The 22,266-nt window shown below is 42.7% G+C and overlaps 2 protein-coding genes across 5 annotated transcripts in view; one reads left to right on the top strand and one right to left on the bottom strand.

Annotated features, from left to right (window-relative positions):
* hormad1 (HORMA domain containing 1) overlaps positions 1-22,266 on the bottom strand; it is a 29,854-nt gene that overhangs the window by 5,848 nt on the left and 1,740 nt on the right. For 2 of the 4 annotated variants that reach the window (XM_078171253.1, XM_078171254.1), the window contains exons 2-8: positions 4,139-4,194; positions 2,075-2,219; positions 1,910-1,973; positions 1,733-1,769; positions 996-1,016; positions 775-801; positions 594-661 (exon numbers count right to left, since the gene is read on the bottom strand). In XM_078171253.1, the coding sequence (XP_078027379.1) occupies positions 594-661; positions 775-801; positions 996-1,016; positions 1,733-1,769; positions 1,910-1,973; positions 2,075-2,219; positions 4,139-4,171 (395 nt within the window). In that variant the 5' untranslated portion in view covers positions 4,172-4,194. Of the gene's footprint in view, positions 1-593; positions 662-774; positions 802-995; positions 1,017-1,732; positions 1,770-1,909; positions 1,974-2,074; positions 2,220-4,138; positions 4,195-4,366; positions 4,516-22,266 lie in introns of those variants that run through there. The other 2 variants (XM_033641380.1, XM_033641381.2) reach the window with 2 other exon arrangements.
* Positions 6,237-20,854, top strand: ensab (endosulfine alpha b). Its single transcript, XM_033640677.2, has 3 exons — positions 6,237-6,443; positions 11,594-11,716; positions 16,653-20,854. The coding sequence occupies exons 1-3, from the start codon at positions 6,387-6,389 to the stop codon at positions 16,815-16,817; spliced, it is 345 nt and encodes a 114-aa protein (XP_033496568.1). The 5' UTR covers positions 6,237-6,386; the 3' UTR covers positions 16,818-20,854.

Genomic DNA, 22,266 nt, shown 5'->3' with positions numbered 1-22,266 from the left:
TTCATGACTGGAGAGACTCAAACTACTCTGCCACCCAGCAGTGCTGCAGCTATAAGTCACTGAATTCAATATCTTCCATGTTCAGGTGTGTAAAGTCCAGTTCAGACAAAATACTCACGACAAGAGGAGTTGAAACAGACACCTACTGTCAACGCTCTGCTCTGTAACATGGTAAAAAGCTACAGGTTCACAGGAAGTGACCACCATGAGACGTGTATCATCTCTAGACGTATCTGGTAAAACATATTGTGATCTGTGATTTTCTCCTCATTGCACAGCTCCAGTATCAAAGTGTTTCACTCATATCTGGATCTGATGTAGTGACAGAAACAGTTGAGTGCTCTCCTACAGTGTGAAAACATTTTTCCAACTACAAAGACGTGTGAATTGAAGCAATTAAAGGCGTTAAGGTGTTTAATTCATGCACTGACTGAGTCAAGACAGAAAATCAAGTTATTTCCTGGTTTGTAAATGTGATGCCAATTTAGAGAAGATTCATAGTTGTACTTTGCTTTTGTTTGTTCTCTGAACTGTTCTGAGGTTTATTCACTGTCTTACCAACTTCTCATAACTGTCAATAAAATAAAACTCACCTTTCAAAGTCCATCTTGGCCCCTTTTGGTGTGTATTTGATCTTGAACTGGTAAAACTCGGTCACTTTCTGAAAGACGAGTCAGGACAGGTGTCATATAATGAGATACGTGATGATCATAAAAACAGTTCGTTATCTGTGCAGCAGCATTGTTAATGAGAGGAAGACGACCTGTATGTTACCTGCGGGTTCTCTGGGTCAGTGTAGAGCTGAAAAAGGGCCAAACAGAAAAAGAAAACATCAGCAGCTCAAATCTCTCAGGCCTTACAGAGAAGACGTCATGGTGCACAACATCAGCTCACACAGTGTGTAAAGTTACAGTTCCTGGTATCCTTATGGTATCCGTGTTCATCACAATAAAACATTCAACATTCACACACAGAAGAAGTCAGAGATTACTCACAGACATGATGACTGCTCGCAGCTGGAGGGGAAAAACAATAATGACTTTGATCACATAAGTTAATTTTAGACACGCGGAATAAATGTGCATTAGGACCTATTCTGCAGGTTTATGTTTGTTTAGGGGCTGTACACATGCCGTGTTTTATGTAGCCTCAAATTCACAGTTTTCAATGTAGACGCTCAGCAGGCACACTCGAACGCCGTCGCAGCTTGCACGCATTCCCAAACACCTATTTTTCAGGGTGCGACCGCTGCGGCCTGAGATAAACAGAGTTCAGCTTCTGGAATACAGAAACGCACACCACATCAGGTGGCGAGGAACAACCAAGCTGACAGATATTTTTCCTTTCTTCCGTAAGTATCAGTCTGTGATGAATATGGAGAAGTTGATCATTTCAGTGCAGAGCTATCAGAGCGTCACATCTGTCCCATGGACAACATTTTTGGCCTTATACACACTTAAAAAACAAGAATATCAGCTCTGCACTCAGGATTTTAGGTCAACAGGCTATGATACGGTGCTGCTTATGGTCACTTAGCAACCTCAGACGCAACCTGCCTCCATGCCCCTGAAAGTCGGCACAGAATAGGCACGAGAGTCGCGCCCAGCAACCGACCTTGTGTTTTCCTACACACAGCATGTGTATGGCCCTTCATACTGTCTAATTTATACTGACGCGATCAGATGTTCATATCAAATCTTCTGACTTGTGGAGAAAGTTGAAAATAACTTACATATTTTTTCTCAATGGCCTCGAAGCATCCCTGCATCCTGGAAGAATTTGAAAAACACACATCCAACTATCTGTGACACACATGCTCCAACATGTCTCCACCTACAGTGGATACTGTTTTCCTGAGAAACACTAATCATTTACGGTGGTCAGCAAGGGTCAAGCTGTTGTTATTTACCACTGAACAATCTGATTGGCCCCAGGACAGCTGCGCTCCTCTTTAAGGATCATCACTTTCTGATCTGTGGGAAGGAAAAAAGGGGAAGTAAAAATCCTCTTTGTAAAAATAGACTCTGACAGCAGTGTGATGTGCAGACAAATAAATGTCCACGTGTGATCTAACCTTCAACATATTTGCTCCCGAAGGCTTTCTCTGGGAAGAGGCCCCGCAGGTAGGTGATGCCAGACACTGCGATGGCCAGAAGCTTCTTTATAACAACCAAGGACTGCTGCTCTGATAGGACCTGATTAGGCAACAGCTGAGTGTCCTGCATGAGGGAAACAGATTAATCACATACTGAGTGCTGCTGACTCATCACACTTAACACAAACACCAGAAAGCAGCCAACAGCTGCATCTGAACCTGTGAGCCCACAACATATTTCACAACATAAAAATACTCATTTCCAATTTCAACGACTGGTGATGTCACATTATCTCTCTGAAGTCTTAGAAAAATAAAACATACACACACAATATTAATATGACAAATGTTACATCAAAGGATTCTTGTCATGTTCATACACCTGAATATTGGTTTGCTTTACAAAATCTGTGTTGTGAGGGATTTTTTTAGAGGTTTTATTGGAATTAGTATTTTGCAAAAGTGAAAATATGTCAGTCCTGTGGTCTCATTTATAAACACTGCGTACACATAAAATGAGGCCTGAAAGAGGCGTATGCCACACATAAAAACAGACTTGACTGGAGAAACTTTGACCCATGCTTGTGAAAATTTTGGAGACGGGAAATCGGCGACGCAGTTGGTGAAGTCTGATTGTAGAGATTGTCGAATATTTTTTTGGCGCACAACATTTTTGTCTTTTGTCCGTATGTAATTTTTAGTTATGGATCCCACACACTATTATAAATGAGACCCCTGATGTTAGGAATCACATCTTACCCCAGGATGCAATCAGAGGACGATAATTACCAGTGAAACATGCTACACAAGCCCATCTGTACACTAGCTGAAGATGAATATTATATTTAGTATATAAAATCTGCAGAATAATAAATTCAAACATTCAAATTAATCGAGCAAAGTCACCTGTGTAGGTTTACATATGGACAGTCTCTACCAAAATTTTAGCAAACTTGTTTGCATTATTTTCATTCTGACAGTTCTGTGCACAAAGTTGGGGATATTGATTCAGTAAGGGACAGTGCATTTTATCTTTAAATATGGAACAATCCCTTATCATGCCTGATCCTTACGGTATTCCTCCTCCAATGAAGAGCAGTGCAAAGCTGCTAAAACTTTACCTCCATCAGAGAGACCTTAACAGGGTTCTGTGTCTGTCAGACGGAATGAAGGGGAAACAGCAAAGTAATAACTAACGCACAGCCGACTAGAGGGCACCTAGACTTTTTTCTTGTCTCATCATGACTTTATTCTCATTAAATTACCAGTTAATTTTCATAATTCTACAATTTTTTCCTCAAAATATTAAAATTTTATTCTGGACTTGTCAGAGGACTCAGATATGTGGGATATGTTGTTGGAGGTTTTGGAACATGGGCAGAAATGTTGCTGAAACACATATGACCTGTTAAAATGTATGCATTAATTAAAATAAATTAATTTATCATTGCTGTGAATAGATGGCACATTTAAAGAGGCTACTTGCCCAAACAAAAGACATTAAAGAGGATTGCAGAGCTCTGCTTACACCTGTGCTGACTCACCTGAGATAACGTTACCTGAGAAAAGTTGATCTACAGGAGAAACACATTTGAAAGCAACACAGAACGCCTGTGAGCCTGACTTATTTATATTCCATTGTATTTCCAACTATCACCTGCTACCTGAATTTTGGTTTCCTTTACATTAAAATTAAGACAATCCCACCATAACCTGGTGCATAAAACTTCACCTGAATGCAAGAAATAAAATGTGACACTCAGTATTTCCTGTGAGAACCTCCAGACCTCCTGCTTAATGTGTCTCCACCAACCTCTTCAGTAAAGCACAGGTATAAAGTAGCATAAAATGTAAATGTAATCATAATGTGCATAATATACTTACAAAAACAAATCTTACTGTTAAAAACAGGGAGAGAATGTGACACAGCACAAACAGACTAAAACTGTATTGTACTTGCCCTGTGGCTAACCAACAAGCTAACTAGCATCACAAAACACTGAATCTACATTATGTTAGTGAGTCAGTGTGAAGAAACTTTACCTGTGAAGTTCTAACTTGTTGCACACAGGCCATCTCAGCGGTGAGAAACACAGAGGCTGTGAAGAACAAAGACGAGATGCTTTAACAAGTTCAGCTAGCTCCTTTAGCATCGTGACATTACTGAACACCGCAGCTAGCTAATTAGCCTGTTAGCTCGGCAGCTAGCAGCTAAAACACTTTGTGCTACTCTCAGGTGAAGCTGACTCTTTGTATTGTCACTACACTGACCTGTCGACAAGGAGCTCGTACTCACGTGGCAACAATAAAACTATATTTCACTGAACAAAAAACAACAATACAGCAGAATCACTTATTTTGAAGATGTGGAGGTTAGCTAGCTAACTGTGTGTTAGCATACAATACACGTTCCCGCTGAGTGTCCTATTAACGGCCAACAGCCAATCAGAGAGCAGAGAGCTCTTCCAATGTGTACTGCTGAAATATAATATAATAATAATAAAGGACTGTTCTTTATTTATCAGAGGAGGAGGAGGGGTGTAACTTATATTTATATAAAGTCAAACTGACCTCGTACATTTGTACTCTGATTGCACAGAGATCTGAGATCAAAGATGTGACTGTAGCTCAGTCTGGGATCTTAAGATTTAGTTTTGTTGTGTTCAGACTGAGCTGGGACACAAAGCTTTAATGAGCTCTGCTCCGCTCTCTTAAAATAATATTTAAAAAGAGTTGAACTACATGAACTGGTCTCTGCCTGATTTTAAAGCTCTCATAAGAACAAGATTGAATGAATCTTGTCATTGTGTGTATGTGTCCTAATATGTCAACATGTCACTGTAGATCTTAAAGATTTTTATTGTGTGTTGTTGTTTGGCTGAAACTTCTTTGTATTCTGTTGTCTCTATTGAGAAAGAGATTGTCAGTCTCGACGGGACTAACCTGGTTAAAATGGGTTAAATAAAAATAAATATCAACCCTCTCCAAAGCCTCAAATATTTTTCCTTGACCCTCCCTAAATGACTGTGGGAAAACGTGACCCTCCTGTCACCATGAATTGGCTATTAGATTTTTTTTTTTTTTTAAACTTTACCCTAAAACTTTTAACCCGTAATGTTTTTGAGTCAAACCTTAGAGTCGTAAAAAGCTCTTGACTCTTGTCATGCAAATGCTTAGTTCATGCAAACAGACACATTTTGGCCAAATTTTAAATGAAAGGTAAAATAAAGTGGTTTTGATGAAATACCACTATTTTAAGCTCAAAATAATAATAATAATGATAATAATGCCAATCCTCATTGTAACAACACAGAGTGCATTAAATTCAAAAACCAGCATGTTGCATTGATAAAATATAAAAAAATGATTTCATATTTATATATTTGCTTACTTTATCATTTCTTTATTGTTCATTTACAGAAATGCAAATTGGTAAATCAGAACAAAAAATAATGACACATTTACATCATATAAAGCCAGAGTTGGGTTTTTTTCATTGAATAACTTAAAGGTCTTCACAGCTTTTTCTGTCCTTAACATTTGATAACATGATGCTGAAGTGTTAAAGTATATTAATAAAGTGCAGGAGAGTTGGTTTAGTTTCTGACCAATTTTTCTTATGAATATTTTCCAGAAATGACGATAAAAAGTTGTGGGGTGTAAAACATGTTATTTCCAGTCTTATCTTGACTCAAATGCAGCATTGTATCCAACATATTTATATCAACATTTATTTCTTTTTTATAAAGTTGTCAACATCAGTCCAGAACACTATGTTGTGTCTACAGCGACAAAATAAGTGAGAGATAGTCACTAGAGATCTCACAGGTCAAACATATTCAGCCTGTTTGTCCAACAGAAGATTAACTGGATAAATTCTGTGTAATATTTTGAGAAACTCTGTTTATATCGATAATTTATCTTTTGTGTTGTGAGGTGCTTTGTGTTGATGCAGTGCGGCCCCCGCATCGCCCCCAGTCTCATTCTGTAACCCTATTGGCTGACGAGCTGTCAATCACAGAGACGACACTGTTGATCGCATCACATTGGCTCTACGCGACCCAAAGCTGCTCGCCTATTGGTTACTGTATATGTCAGTCACAAGTAGGAACCCCCGCCCCCCTCCCTCATTGGTGATGTCACATCTCGTTACGCCATTTTTGTTGGGGAGCAGTCGTGTCCAGAAAAGGAGGATTAGATCCAGCACAGGTACATCTCACGGTACCTCGTACATTCATCTCCTCGAGCTGTCTGACAGACGGGGCACGCGCCTGTCCACCACACTCACACCATGTCAACAGAGAACCTGGACCCGGACACTCAGGTGGACTGCGAGGACGAAAAACAGGTGGGTCAGTGACTGCTGTCTTCATGTTGTTGGCTAACCACCGAGCATGCTAGCTGGAGTGGCTAACCTCAGCTAGCAGGAGTGAAGTGTGTGTGTGTGTGTGTGTGTGTGTGTGTGTGTGTGTTGAGGGGGGACTCGTGAGGAGACCTGTGGAGCTCTGAGGAGCTGCTCGCGCACTGTCGCAGTTGTCCCTCCACACACAGCTCCGTCACCGTGTGTCACTTTGTTTTGTCCCTTGTCGTGTGTCATTGGCTGGCGGGTCCCCAGCAGCTCGGGCCTCATTGGTCTGTCCTGCAGGGTCTCACACTGTGACACCGAGGGCCAAATAAAGACCAAACATGGTGACCTCACTCGGTACACTGTGAACTGGTGACCGTACATGCTCTGTAAACTCTGTCCTGGTCCTTGATGAGCTCCTCCTGACAGTGACAACACCTGCAGTGTGTCAGTGCTTCCGCATCTCAGTCCGGTACCACAACAACGGCCCGGCAGGTAGATCTGCAGCTGGAGCAGCCACGTGACCCGCCCACCACACCTACACGTCAGTCAACAACTAGCCCCCTTTGCCCAGATGCTAATGTAGCCAATAGCTAGCTATACAGTATCATGTTAAAGGAGAGGTGGTTAAGGTCAGGAGGCAGGGGTTAATGGGAAGGCTACATCTAGTTACTTATGCTAATGCTAAGTTAGCAGTTAGCTTACATTAGCTTGGAAGTATTACATTGAAAGAGAAGTGGTTAAGGTAACAGGAAGGCTACATGTCACAGATGTGCTATAACTGCAGCATGGGCAGCCACACGACCCGCCCACTAGCATCTTTACCCGGCCACCATACCGACACGTCAATCAACAATCAGCCCCCTTTGCCCAGATGCTAATGTAGCCAATAGCTAGCTATGAAGTATCATGTTAAAGGAGAGGTGGTTAAGGTCAGGAGGCAGGGGTTAATGGGAAGGCTACATCTAGTTACTTATGCTAATGCTAAGTTAGCATTTAGCTTACATTAGCTTGGAAGTATTACGTTGAAAGAGAGGTGGTTAAGGTCAGGATAGTGTAATGGGGAGGCATCATGTCGTTACTTATAAAGTGAATCATGTCTTTGTGTATTATGAATTAAAGTGGATTTTTGCCACATGTGGTCTCATTTATTCTAGAGATGTACCGATACCACTTTTTCCTTCCAGATACTGATTCTGATCCCTGAACCTTTGGTATCTGCCCATAATAAGTACCGATCTGATAGCAGCGCATAAATAAAAATGGATGGGATATGAATTGTTGTATGTCTCAACTCCTAAAACTGTGTAAAATATTAAGAAATAAATACATAATAGTAGAATGAATGCCATAAAACTTTTTATTATTATTATTATTATTATTATTATTAATATTATTATTATCCAGTGTTGACACAGATCAAGACACAGGTTAAAGTGCAGCCACACAGTTTGGTAAAAAAGACATTTTAAAGGCTACAGTAGAATGCTTTTTAAACTCCGCTCCATTTCCGTTTTGTTTGCCTGTAGCGTACGTATGCGTAATGACGTGAGGCGTTACGTAGTATCCGATTGGTCATAGAGTTCAGATGAGCGTGGCGCTGGTGGGATTGTCTTGTACTAGTGGGGGGGCGAATGTGTCTGCAGCTTTACATGTCTCTCAACAACAGTGATGTGCTCCTTTTTATGTTTTATTTGTTTTGCTAAAGACAGTGTCACATACAGTTCACATACAACACACATACAACACACGAAATACACCTCCAGCAGCACAGAGCCGAGGGGTGCAGGCAGAGGAGGAGGGAAATGAACAAGGTTAACAAGAACTCACAGCACCAACTTCAGTCAAATGATGCCCCAACATCAGTCCTGGGAGGTCACAAAGGTCACATAATAGCACAGTCCTCGTAGCTTTAGAGGTCTTTGAATATTTAATGGCATCCATAAATTCACAGAGTTCCTTTTTTTAAAAAGGGAAGAATGGTTTTAAACCATTGCAATTGTGGATGTGATATTTAGCAAGTTAAACATAAACATTTATCATTAAGTAATCTAGAAGAGGTTTGGGTGAACATTAGACTGTCTGACCTAAACTTCTTTGTCGGAGGATAATTCCAAACGTGAAAAATGACTCAATGTCATGTTTCTATCTCTGAAGGAAAGATTTAGCAGCATATGTGAGCAGCTGAAGCTTGTTGATGTTTGATCAAGCCTCAACCTCTGGGGCTGAAAAATGATGTCGTCAGGGAAGTATCGAAAACTGCTGTTGTGTTAGTGGCAGCTTCAGTTCCTGGACACCAAGATGGCGCCTGGTGCATACACCAAAAAAGTTTTCTAGTTTTCTTTTTGGAATGCAAAAAGCCTGTTTGGTCTCTGTGGCTAATTTCAACATTCATGACAACTGCACAGGGCTGAAGTTTTATAGAACTCACCTGTTTACATTTTATTAAGTCCTAAAGTTACACATAATTAAGGGCGGGGCCTTTTTGAGTGACAGGCTGCGTGCTGATAGTGTCCTCATCAATGTCATAGCCACCCCTCGTTCCTCCACAGCTCCATCCTCTCACCCAAAAATGGTCACTTCTGACTCCAAAAACCAAGATGGTGACGGCCGTAATGCAGAATCTGAGAGTCCACAAACCAGTGTGTCACATCATGGTAGCTATGTCAATTATTTTATTCAGTCTTTGTGTTTAATATTATAAATCACAAAATCTATTGTTTATACAGAAATAAACATGTCATGAACATCGGGTTTTTAAGTTACCAGAGAGGAAAGGTGAGCACCTCCACAGATGAGCAGGCGCTAGGCTGACAGGCCATCTCCAGCATGCCAAGCAACGTCCGAGAAACACTGGTGTTTTAATGTGAAACTGCTTTTTGACGCGTTTTTCCTGGTTTAAATCAGCTGGTCTGTTTGTTTTGGAGAGGAGGAGGCCTCTGAGGGTAATTCAGTAAAAACCTCCTGAACAGTGAACACTGAAGGAATTCTGACCAGGAGAAGTTTATGACAGTTGCAATCTGTAATCCTCACTGCTAGACGCCACTATGAATCTGACACACTGGACCTTTAAGTTGCCGTAATTTTGGCAAACTCAGTCATACTAATTAAATGTTGTTCATGTCAAACTGAAAACAAAATCTGAGTAAAATAAGCGACACAGAGTCAGACCCACCAATCCAAAGTCATGGCATTGCTTCAACCCAGTTTGTAAAGATACAAAATTTATAGTGAAGATTTGTGAATAAAATGATGCACGCGATATTTAAATTCTTCGTTTAAAGAAACAGTCCCGTTGAATAATCTCTGACCCACTGTAGTGTGACACAGCGTCAGTCAGGCACGGGAATATGTCTTGTTCGGCAGTGTGGGGATGTAAAGTCAAACGTTGAAGCTACCTGAGGGGATTTTTACACTTTTGCACAGCCGAACTGTTTAAACTTTTGTAGAGGAGGCAGAACGAATGTGTTGGTAGATTCTGCAGTTTTCCTGCATTGGGCCGAATATAGTAGCTCATAAATTTCTGGTCATGGACCCAAGTGAATCAGCACACTTGGTGCTTGTCCCCCTCCTCCTGAGGGAACGTGTTCATCGGCTTCTGTGTCCTGAGTCACATTTTATCCTTGCCCCAGCAAGCTTTGCAGGCTGAGTGCCCTGTCTTGTCTGCATGGTGGAAGTAGGTCTATGCTGCGTGCTGCCTGCTCAAGGTATATATGCAGGAAGTGCAGAAATGGCCTTTGGAGTTTGTCCCGCTTCTCGTCCTACATGCACTTTACACCTACTGTTCCCTGAGATGGTTCGAGCATGCAGTGAACACACTTGATTGTTGTGGTGCACACAAACAAGGTGTGCCCAGATGGCCCAAATTACTGGCCTCAATAATTGTCAGGGACTTGAATGGCAAGTGTGTGACCAGTTTGGCTAGTGTTAGTCAGTGGCACCAGCACAAATATTTGCTTTGTCTGCATGGATAGCCACCTCAGGCTTCTGTTACCCCACCCTGCTGTTGTCAGAGCTGCAAAGCATTGTTAAGTTTTTGTGTCTTGACCTCAGTTCCCTTTTTTTCTGAAAATAACACGTAACCAGTCAGCGTTGCAGCAATATATCGACTTCAAGATATGCTGTGATGTAAAAGTTGATGGTTATTGCACTGTGTACATTTGCTTATCTACACAGCTGGATGGAGAATCTCCCCTTTAATTTAGTTATTTTCAAAGGGGACCCTCTCTACACAAACATGCATTAACAAAATGATTCAGTTATAGTAATAAAACATTTGTTCAACTAACAGTAACCCTCCTGTTATCATTCCTGTGAGGATCACTCTAACTGATGATAATAAAAATTCTGTGATACTGTGATGAAGTGAAATTACGATATTTTCTGAGACGGTTATCATACTGTTAAAATCTCACACTGTTGCAACCCTACAACAGATGGATTTACAATAACAGAAAACAATCACATGTCAGACGTTGGGATTCACCAGGTAATACGACTTGGTTTTAATGCTTAAAGGGAAATCTCTAAATTTAATTGTAAGCACTGTGAAATATTTTGTTTCTTTGCGGTCATAGTTTAACAAAGTAGACTTGTTAAACAGGACTTGTGTCGACTAAGGAGGGTCAGAGGTCATTCTTCATCTACTGGTTTTAGCTTTAACAGATGCATTCATGATGCTTTTGTGTTCAAACTCCTTTTAAACATGATTCCCAGAGAGGCCTCAGTTGTTCTCCGTGTAAGCTTCTTAAAATCATTTAGACATTATTTGGCGCGGTGTTTGCACCAAGCTTTTCCCTCATCTTAAGTTATTCTCCTCTCAGGCATGATGGTAATATGAGAGGCTGTAACAGAAGAACATTTATGTTATGACTCATACGATCATGAAGGATCTTCAGTGCCCACGAGTCACTGCCTGAGTTTGTAGCCCACTTCACAGCAGAGGTTCATCAGAGCCGTTTTGCGGAGTGGACCTGTTTACTGCAGGAATTTAGGGGTTGGTGTCGTAGCAGCAGCATTTTTGGAATTGCACAGTGACCATAAATAAGTGCCTGTCACATAAACAGCTGTTTCCTGAAGATGCAGCAGTTGACCCTGGGCCCAGTTTTCTGCGAAGGAGGAGTGTTTATGAGTGTTTGTTTTTGTCTCTGCAGGACTCCCAGGAGAAGAATGCGAACCCTGTGAAGGCAGAGGAGGCCAAGCTGAAGGCCAAGTACCCCGGCCTGGGACAGAAGCCCGGCGGCTCAGAATTCCTGATGAAGAGACTACAGAAAGGGGTAGGTGACTGTGGTTTGTTTACCACCCAGTCAGAGGCGAGAACAATGTGGAGACAGCACTGTGCCTCATTAAAAACTAGTTGGTCCAACCAGAGGGCAGCTTTCCTTCTGCAAACCACTGAGTCTCTGCCAGCTCACACATAACCTGCTGCATTTTTTGTAAATGCTAAACAAAACTGAAAAAGTATTTCAGCTGTTTGATCCTGAAGATTTTTATGCCTCCATGCCGGTGATAGCAGCGGCTGAAGACTTTATGTTTTCAGGTTGTCCGTCCCAGTCTCCTGAATGAGATGTCTCAAGAACACCTTGAGGGAACTTTTTCAAATTTGGCCATTCACAACATTCACTTGGACTCAAAGATGAACTGATTAGAATTTGGTGGTTAAAGGTCACAAAGGGTTAGGTGACCTTGTGTCTGTCTCATTCTGTGAACACAAAGAGGCGGATATCATAGGCCCCATTTCCACCAAACCCTTCCAGTCCAGCACCTTTGGAACCAGCAGTAACCCTTCAGACATGGTACCTAGACCCTCGGTCTGTTCAGACAGTCCTCTTCAGGGCTCGACAGTGCAAGCATTTCACTTGCATTTGCGACTAAAAATAGGTGTGTGCAAACTGCAAAAAAAATATTTAGGGGCACATGTGCGCATAAAAAAACAGCCGAAGCAGCCTATATTTTTGTCAATAAAAAAATACGATAATCTAACCACAAATGCTGGAGGAACTCCAGCTGCCTTCCCTCTTCCCTCTTCCCCGTGTGACACGGTTATGGGCGGTTTTCCAAGCCGCTGTCGGCACAATGAATATAAGTCCCACTGTCGGCAGCGTGGAAATAAGTCAAATTGGGGAGGAAGCGGCGGACCTACGGGGAAGCCTGCTCCGTTCTCCCCGCAGTTAGGGACAGTTCTCCACGACCAGGCTGTCGGCTGGGTGGAAATAAGTCAAAGTGTAGCGGAGACGAGGGACCGGGAAAAGCGGCGGACCTCTGGTGAAGCCTGCTCCGTTCTCCCCGCAGTTAGGGACTGTTCTCCACGGTGCCACTGCTGGGCAGGGTGGAAATAAAGCCCTTTTCACACAGAGCGCGCAAAGCGCAGGCCTCCGCCGACGAATCCATTCATTGTGTATGTGCTACCGCGGTGCAAGAGTGCACCGCTCTGCCGCCGAGCTGATGCCGCGGCATCTGTGCGCCGCCAGCCTGCGCTCGAATTGAAATTTTCTAAATTTCACCGCAACGTGCTGTGACGACACCTCGGCGCGTCCAATAGCAGAGAAGAGCCTGAAGTAGACCCGGAAGGGGTCACCATGGAGCTGTAGCTCCTGAACGAGCCTGTACTCCCCCAAATGCTGTCTTGTGCGCCTTGCTCTCCGCTCTGTGTGAAAGAGGCTTAAGTCCTGCAGAGTTTCAGAGGACCTGGAGAATGTTTTAGGATAGTAATAACATTATTTAAGATCATTATATTGCAAAGATAATATATATAAGATAATAACATTAAAGACAAAATTAAATTGCAATACTTTTTCAAAACTTGATGTTTTTACTTTTCTGTACATTTTGTATACAAATTCATTAAATAATTTTGCTTGTAAATGTCTATTTGCATCACGTTTATTACGGAAAACACATTATTTGATCAATTTACATTGTGCCACTAAAGCACATGTGCTCCTTGGGGAAAAAGTTAGCGTCAAGCCCTGCTCTTAAATGTGGGCGGGGTTGTTGTCACTCACTGCTCCGTCCAGCACTCGCTGTATTTCCTCATCAGCGGTGACACAGATGGAAGTCTGCACCTGGTTTATCGTCCACAGAACGAGGCTGCACGCCCACATTTTCACAACAAAATAGAACAGGCTGCAGTGAGAGTCTCTCTCCATGGGATATTTAAAAATAGCAGCTTTGTGCATTTAGTCCTTCTCAGGCAAGCTCAGGGGTTTAGTGTTGCTGTAGCCCACAGGAAGTGAGGATTAGAATATATGACCTTCACATAATCCGCTCCAAATTAATCTATATTTTTAAAGTCATTACTAAAAGTGTGTGTCATATAAAAACTAAAGTGATGGTCAAAGTTGTCACAGTGAAATTTAAGGTGTGCTGATGGATTCACGTCATCAACTCATGCATTGAGTAACATTACAAGTTAACGTTCCACCTTAAAAGTTGCCGGCAGTCGGTCCAGTGAATGAAGTTATTTTTTTCTCTTTCATTTTATAGTTGTAGTTTACTGATGTATGAACAGAGGTTACATAAAACCAGAGTGAGCGTCCTCTACTGACCAATCAGACTGCAGGGTTTCTAGCTCCACCTTTTAGTACCAGATCTGTGTGCTAGGTACTCCAACAGAGCGGGGACCAAACATGGGGACGCTAGTTTGTACTGGGATCACTCAGAAATCACCCTGACAGACCTTTAAGTGCTGTTTGAAAAGCCTGATTCTTTGCATTAATTTTCTGTAAGTTGTATATTTTTCCTTAATATATATATATATAACATGTAACTGACCTCATACAGACACTGTATTGAGATGTTTTGCTGTATAAAATGTGTCTGTGCTCTAAAACATGACCGATGAATGTCACACGTCACTCACAACCAAAGGGACCAAAGGCCTCTATCTCGAGCTGCCATTTTGTCGTCCATCCAACAGTCGTGCAGGGCTGAGTCCACTGAAGCAGAGAGAAAAATAATGTCTCCATCGACTGAACCCCAGCAGACCTGAGAGCCATGCAGCCACTTCGGTGCCGTGTGAAATACAACAGCCTGTCTGACGGATTATTTTTATTTGTAATTTGAACAGCAGGGCAGCGCACACAAAGGCATTGTTCTCTCCCCTCTCCTTGTCTGGAAAAAGTGTTGCTCTCTCCACCTACACAGACTGTATATGTTATAGAGAACTTCCACCTCTGGAGATTGTTGAAAGTCATTCTGGGAAATCACTGACAAGGAGTAGGAGTAGCTGAGGCAAGCTGAGGGGAAAGCCAAAAAGTAAATTGCAGTACTTAATCACAAGATAACTCCCAGATTGAACATCATCAGAGACTGATGATATCAAAAAGTTAGAGAGTATTTTTTTTTTTTTTTTTGGAGACTGAATCTGCACAACACAACAGCAGAGTCTGAACACAACACTCCAGCTGTGATGATTCGTCCTGTCTGGACTTCCTGATCTGATCCAGTCCAAGAGATAGAACTAAATCCACAACATAAATGCTTCCAGGGTGTGACACACACAGAACAGGCCTCACCTACATCATATCAGCTCCAGCTGAACTTTGGAACACATGTTTGCACAGACACCAGAAAGGACTCTGTCCTCCGTGTCTTCTGTTGGGATCACACTAAGAGGCGTTCTCCACAGGCTCAGTATTGACAGGAGGAATGATTACAGGGATCGATACATGTACATGTTAGACCTGCTCGATCAGAGGTCATGGTAACTGAATATTTTCTGTCATCGACCACATTTTAGAATGACAGAAAAAGTTTGTTGTTCTGAGAGATCAGAAAAGGTGATGCACAGTAACTTTTTGGTCGGCTGTGTCGCCACATACCACAGTAACGTGTCACGAGAGCTCAGTGTCCAAAGTTTCTGTGCACGGTCGGTGTCACTGAGCACCTGCTCTCTCCATGCTCTTATAAACAGCGGTGTGTCACTGCTGAGCGCACAGACATGAAGCTTTGTTTTTCTCCAAGCGAGGTAACAGTATTTTCAGCTCATATGATCAGGTTGGAATTTATATACATTTTAAGCATGTGAAGATCCATTGATTCACAGCATCAACTCAGTTAAAGTTTCCAATAGCTACTGACAGTAGCCTTTGAGTGGCACAATGAATTAAAGGTCCAGTGTGCAGGATGTAGGGGATATTGGTTGAAATTAAATATAATATAATAAGTATGTTTTCTGCAGTGTATAATAATCTGAAAAAAGGAATTGTTGCCCTTGTCTACAACCATGTTGCACCGCCATGTTTCTACAGTAGCCCAGAATGGACAAACCAAACACTGACTCTAGATAGAGACATTCAGGTTTTCACCTCGGCCATCATAGTGAGCAGCCTGTCTGCAACGAGCGGTGTCAGGAAACCCCTGATCAGTAACGTGAAACTGCTTCTTTCAGTGTTTTTACTGGTTTAAATCAGCTGGTCTGTTTGTTTCAGAGAGGAGGAGACCTCTGGAGGTAAAACAGCTCCTGAACAATGAACACTGAAAGAATCCTAACTGGGAGTTCACGCTTTGCGCACAGGAGAAGTTTCAGCTGGTTAAAATCTGCAATCCTGACTGCTAGATGCCACTACATCCTGCACACTGCTCCTTTTTAATTATTTATTCTCTGTCTACAGAGACAGAGTGCAACACGTCATACTAAAAACATTAGATATCAGCATGTCAAAGGATTATTTCAGCACCTTGTGTCTAAAAGAGAGGAAAAGTTACACTGACCAACCAAATACTGTCGGCCTGTCTCCGTGTCCTCCTCTTCATACCTTGATTATCTGAGACAAATGATCCCACTGAGCGGCCCCATTTACAGCCATTTGATGGAATGAGCAGGTGAGATCATCATTTAATTTAACAAAGCTCAACACCAGGCATCATGTCACCCTCTTTTCACCCTCTACAGTTTGTCTGATGAAAATATTTACCCGCCAGTGTGGCAGATCACTGTCTGAGCTTTACTCACCAAACAGAAATATCAACCGCATGGGGCGGGTGTTCATTTCAGACCCTGTGTAGATAAAATTATTTTCCTTACTCATGGTGTTTCTGGCGGTCTCAGCCAAGTGTTGGTTGTGCATGTTTGTATTGTGATGACAATGAAAATGTGTCCTTCAGCACGAGGACGTATTTATTTGTTATATGTTGTCTTTGCTTCAGTGAGGTCAGTCGGCGGCTCATCTCGACAGCTGTGAGTGACCTCTTGTTTGTTTTCTCCCGCAGACAAAGTACTTCGACTCAGGCGACTACAACATGGCCAAGGCCAACATGAAGAAGCTTCCTGTGGCTGGACCCGACAAGAACCTGGTGACCGGCGACCACATTCCCACGCCACAGGACCTGCCCCAGAGGAAGTCCTCCTTGGTGACCAGCAAGCTAGCCGGCTAGCCTCCATCACCCCAGAAGTACCCCCCACCCCCTCCCCCCGGGGCTCCCAGCAAACGTCCCTCACCCGTGTCCCCAATATGCCCCCCCCCTCCCCTCTCTTCCTTTTTCATCCCCAGGCACCACTGGCTTTAACATGTCGGGCAGAGTTGTATAAGTTCAAACTCCCATTTGCTTGTATGTGGGCGGGGCGGGGTGGGGGGGACGGAGGTCTAGGTGGCCCGTGAGGTCGCAGCCTTCTCTGCCTTCCCACCACACAAAGCTCTGCCCCCTCTGCGCACTCTGCTCTACCGCCTCCCTTATGTCTTGGTTTTCGGTGTTCCGAGATGCATCACAGTAGGTGTGTCATCAGGCAGGGGTTGGATGGGGTGAGTTAATGCACTTTGTAGTCTGTATAGTACGCTTTGTTCTTTTTTTGCATCCTAAATGACACCAAATTAATGTGTATGAGGGAGTTAGGAACCATGGTCGCAGCGTGCTCTTTGATCTCTATGTTCCCGATGAGTGCTGGTGGCTGGCTTCAGCAGGGGGGAGGCGGGAGACGTATGTGAATAATCGCTTGCGTACCAAATGTGTGCTGGGCAGCTGCCTGGCTTCAGAGTTCTTTAGCATTCACGACACCATATTGGAAAATGGGGGAAATGAATGGAGGCTTCCTTTCATCTCATCCTTCGGCCACCTTTCGTTGAACAAAGCCCTCGAGGTCACCCGCTGCAGAAGCACCTCTTCTTTCCCTCCTTCTCTCTGCTCATGTTGCTTTAACTCCGGACTCCCTCTGCTCCTGTTCTCTCTAAATATGCTGCATGATTGTAACAAAAAACAAATTGAACATGTTTTATTTTTAACGGGAGTGGGGCATCTGCTTAGTGATAGGTCGTATCAAAACAAACACACGGAGCCCTCAAACGTCCACAGTCACACTTCCTTCCTTCCTTTCCCTTTTGCTGTCCCGACAATCCATGCACACACACTCCTGTTAGCGGCCCAGAGCGAGAGCCAGCTGACTATATCCTCGTATTATTTTGAATGGCTGGGAACGTTGCCAATCTGAGTTCAGTCTTAGTTTGGTTGCTGTTGAGTTGCATCAAGACGTGTGTTTACTATGAGCCTAAAAGATTTGTGGGGGTAATGAAGCGCCCGGCATAGAGTATATGCTTTTGTAAATAATACATAAACAAGCACGTAATTCGTGATAAGCTTGGCGCTTTGAAGAGCAGACCAGCTAACATGCCTGAGAGAAATGGTAGTGCTAAATCGACTCACTTGGGATTACATCCTGGGATTTCTGGCTTGGAAACGCTATGCTTTACCAGCTGAGCCAAATGTCACGCCGCAGCGATCAGGCTCAGAGACCGTCGTCTCTCCAATGTGACTGTTAGCTTCTAATCATCTGGCTCACATTGAGATGTGACAAGGCAGACTGCAGCTCAGGCTGGAGTGGGTCACTTTGTGTTTGGATCTCACGGAGGTACGAGAGTGATGTGACCACCGTCCAGACACCTTCCCTGTCATCTCTGAATCACAAATCCAAGCACCATAAAGAGTTTCAGTGTCACACGCAAACACATGTATTTGGACTAGACTGCTATATCTGATCACACAAGTCCCGTTAAAGAGACAGAAATAACCACAGTCGCAGCCTTCGTAGTCGTGTCCTGTAGCGGCACATGTGCTGGGAAAATAGATTTTAGACATTTGGGACAGACTAAAACACTTCTTCATATTCAAGCTGCTTGTTGAGGCTAAAAACAGATGTTGATTTCCTCCATGTTTTAACACTTAGAGAGAATATATATCACAGTCAGACGTAGCTGTTCCCTCCACGTCCTGCCCTCTTTGGAGATTCACATTGTGAAACACTAACTTTAGTAAAAGAATACTTCCACTTGTTTCTCTTAAACCAGAGACACTCAGCTTGCTCTGCCTGGAGGCCACTTCTGCAAAATGACACGTGACCAGGGGCCAGCCAATAAACAAACATTAATAATATTTATCAGTATGTATAATAATGAACTGCCTGTTTTCAACATTCAGGGTTTGCTGTCCTCACTCAGAGGTGAATGTGGTCACTGCAGCCTGGCAGGTCAGCGCTGCCAGGAATAGAGGACATTCAGCGCGTAGCCTGAACCCCTGTAACCTCAGTCAAGGGATCCTCCCTTTTATTTGATAAAAAAAAAAGCTCATACTTGATGTTTTAATGCACCCTGGGACTTTATTTACATTAAAAGGACAAAAACATATCCCAGTGTGAATCACTTTGTGTCGTTGTAAAAGAGAAGATGGTCGCCGGCCCACCTGGAACCTGTCGCGGGCCAGATTTGGCCCACGGGCTGCAAGTTGAGTGTCACTGCCTTAAAGTGCAGCTGCAGCATAGACCTGCTCATGCTCCCAGCGCCCTGTACAACAAAGTGTTTTCCTCCCGGACTGACACACTACAGACTGATCTTTGATCTCAGGGGTGTCAGAGAGTAAACAGCAGGCGACCTGGTAACAACAGGTGTCAGCCCAGCTCCCAAGATTGTCATCGCGGGCTTAAATTGGGACTCTGCATGCCTGCAGGATGTGCTCACTCCAACACTTGGCAAAGCAGATAGAGATTTTATAACACATGGCGAGGGGGTAAAGTGTGAGCGTGCTCTGCGCTCTCATCCCACCTGTTAATGTGGTTCAACCTCAGAAAGAGGTGAACGATGAGATCGACAAATCTGCAGACTTCGAATGCGTGCCGTCCACACATTCAAGAATCTGAGCTGGACGCCGGCGCTCACTGAGAATCAGCCTCCTTGTGTAACACTGCTTCAGGGAACCTTCACTAATGCACACTCCACCATGTAGGCTAGGTGACAGGGTGCATGCACCATCACATCTCAACCTCACTTCTCTTCACTAAGACTTTAAAATGTGTCAAATCAGCAGTGGGCGAAAGAGAACTGACCTGTACGTATGTGCTCGTTGTGGTGTTGTGTGAATGCACTGCTTTTCTCTGTTCCAGCCATCATTGTAAATAGACTTCAACAGGAAGGGATTTTTGTGTTGTTTCCCACCTGCTTTTCACTCTTTCATAGCCTGAGCTATTTTCTGATTCAATGGTTCCTCTCTCCTTTCAGTTTAACACTACTTCTGCTCTATCTTAGTGAAGTGCAGAGGCTATGTGAACCTGTATCATATGAAAATATGTGTAAATGCTGCTGATTCAGTCAAAGACAAATCTAAGAGATGATACCCTGTAAAGAACACCTGTCCTCTCGATTCTACCAGTCTGACTCTCCTGTCCCAGAGTATCTCTGTTTCAGAGTCAAAAAGCTCCTGTGGCTACATCCATCAGTTCACAAACCTCAGTGTAAATTCTACCACAAAATTTTAAAGGTGTATTGTTGAATTTGATCCAACTTTTGGTCTGGCCAGTGCCAGAACAGTCTGGAACGCTCTGTGTCACTTTGGTTGACAGGAGCAGAGTGTTCTGCTTCATATTGTGTTTAAAGAAATGACAGTTTTGTGCTTTAAAAAGTAACGATTGCTAAAAGAAATCAGCCACAGCATGTTCTGTCAAACAGGTGTGGACAGGAGGTCTTGAATGCTACTTGATGTTTGGCTTTGCACAGAGCGGTTCAACAAGAGGAAATAGCAGGGTATGTTTCGAACCCAACACACAGGGTGTCTCTCGTTCAGCTATATAAACACGTGCCAGAATGTATAAAGAAATGACAGGCTGTGTGCTCTGAAGTACTTTTGTGCTGCTTTTACCTGATCTCTCTTTTCTTGTTGTTTTGCAAGTAAAAGTTTTTTTTTTTTCTTGTGTTCTCTAACTGCATCATTAGTATATTTCATCTTGGCCCAAGATAACTGCAGGGAAATCAGAGGCACCCTTGCTTCCAAGAAATAAAAAAATAAGGGTTTACATGATAAAGAGGATGACTGGAGAACACAGGAATGATTTTAAGACTTCAGAGAGTACCAGAGTACTTGGAATGTTTCAGTTGTGTGGGAGTAGGTGAGAGGATTTTTGTCAGTATTTGAAATAAACTTTTACATTAATAAGATGCTCTCGTTGTCTTTTGTTGATGTCAGGTCTCTGCGACTGTTGGCAGCTATGTGCTGAGACGCTCAGTGCTCATGGGCTCTGATGGGAGCTCAAGTGTAAACACATCATGGAGGTGCAGGAAGGAGCACAGCCTCCCTGTCACCACCAGGGGGAAGCACAGCCACTTCTTTACACAGCAGCTCTCTGCAGAGAACAGTGTTCTGGCTTTTTCTAGCATTTCTAACATAACATGGACATTTTTAGTTGTGTAGAGCAGAGCTGCAGGTTGGGAAGTGTCACAGACGGGACGACAAGAACCCTGCTGTTATCAAACTGCAGGAAGTGTGTTGATAACGAGTCTCTGGTGATATCAGAAAGGTTTCATGGGCGAACGTGCAGAACAGGGTGTCTCTCTTATGTGTCAGCAGTATTTATTTTATTCACTGCCCTAAGACATATCTGTACAGTTTACAACCAGGACTGCTTTTCTTAATGAGTCATGGATCAGTGTCAGAGAGAGAGAACAGTTTGCTCTCATCTGTCAAGTGTGAACAGATTAAAGGACATTCCTTATGACACTATACCTGCTACATTACACAACTGCACATAGATAGATAGATAGATAGATAGATAGATAGATACCACCCAATTAAATACATAATTAATAAACCCAGTTTATTTACAGTCCCAGTACCACCCAGTGTTACAACATAAACAGGCACTCCCCAACACGACCTTTCCTTCATCTATATATCTGCCTAAACTATCTTTTTAAAATAGTTTTTCAAATTGATTTCTATTTGTGCTGTTTGAACTCAACACTCAGCCCATTCCACACATCCTCCCCACACACTGATATACACACTCTTAGCTGTATGAACACATTGTCTTTTAAATTACATTCTCTTAAATTATAACCCTGTCACAAGACATGTATATACACAGTGTATAAACATTAGTTCTGAAAGGTGATAGGTAATGTAATAACCAATGTAACTATTTAATTACATTATCAAAGTAACCTAACTCATCACATTTGATTACTTTTCTAACAAATATATATATATATATATATATATGTGTGTGTGTGTGTGTGTGTGTGTGTGTGTGTGTGTGTGTGTGTGTACAGTAAAAGTTAGAACAGGTCTACTGGTTGAAACTGAACTATAAATATAATAATGGATTTAAAGACTTGAGAAACAACTATAATATGATAATTATTACTGTTGTTATCTTTAGGAATGTTTTTGTTGATGTAATTGTTATGATTCATGCGGGGAGTATTTCCGGTAATGCCCCCTCAGTCTACATATTTTTATTTTTGGAGTCATGGAAAAATCCAGAAATAACCCATAAACCAAACTGAACTAACCCATAAACCAAACTGAACTAACCCATAAACCAAACTCAGCCCCGGAGCCTCCTGTTTTA

This window comes from Epinephelus lanceolatus, chromosome 10, assembly GCF_041903045.1.
Source record: "Epinephelus lanceolatus isolate andai-2023 chromosome 10, ASM4190304v1, whole genome shotgun sequence".
NCBI classification, from domain to species: domain Eukaryota; kingdom Metazoa; phylum Chordata; class Actinopteri; order Perciformes; family Serranidae; genus Epinephelus; species Epinephelus lanceolatus.
Note: the sequence above shows the minus strand (reverse complement) of the source record. Positions and strands in the feature narration are given on the sequence as shown.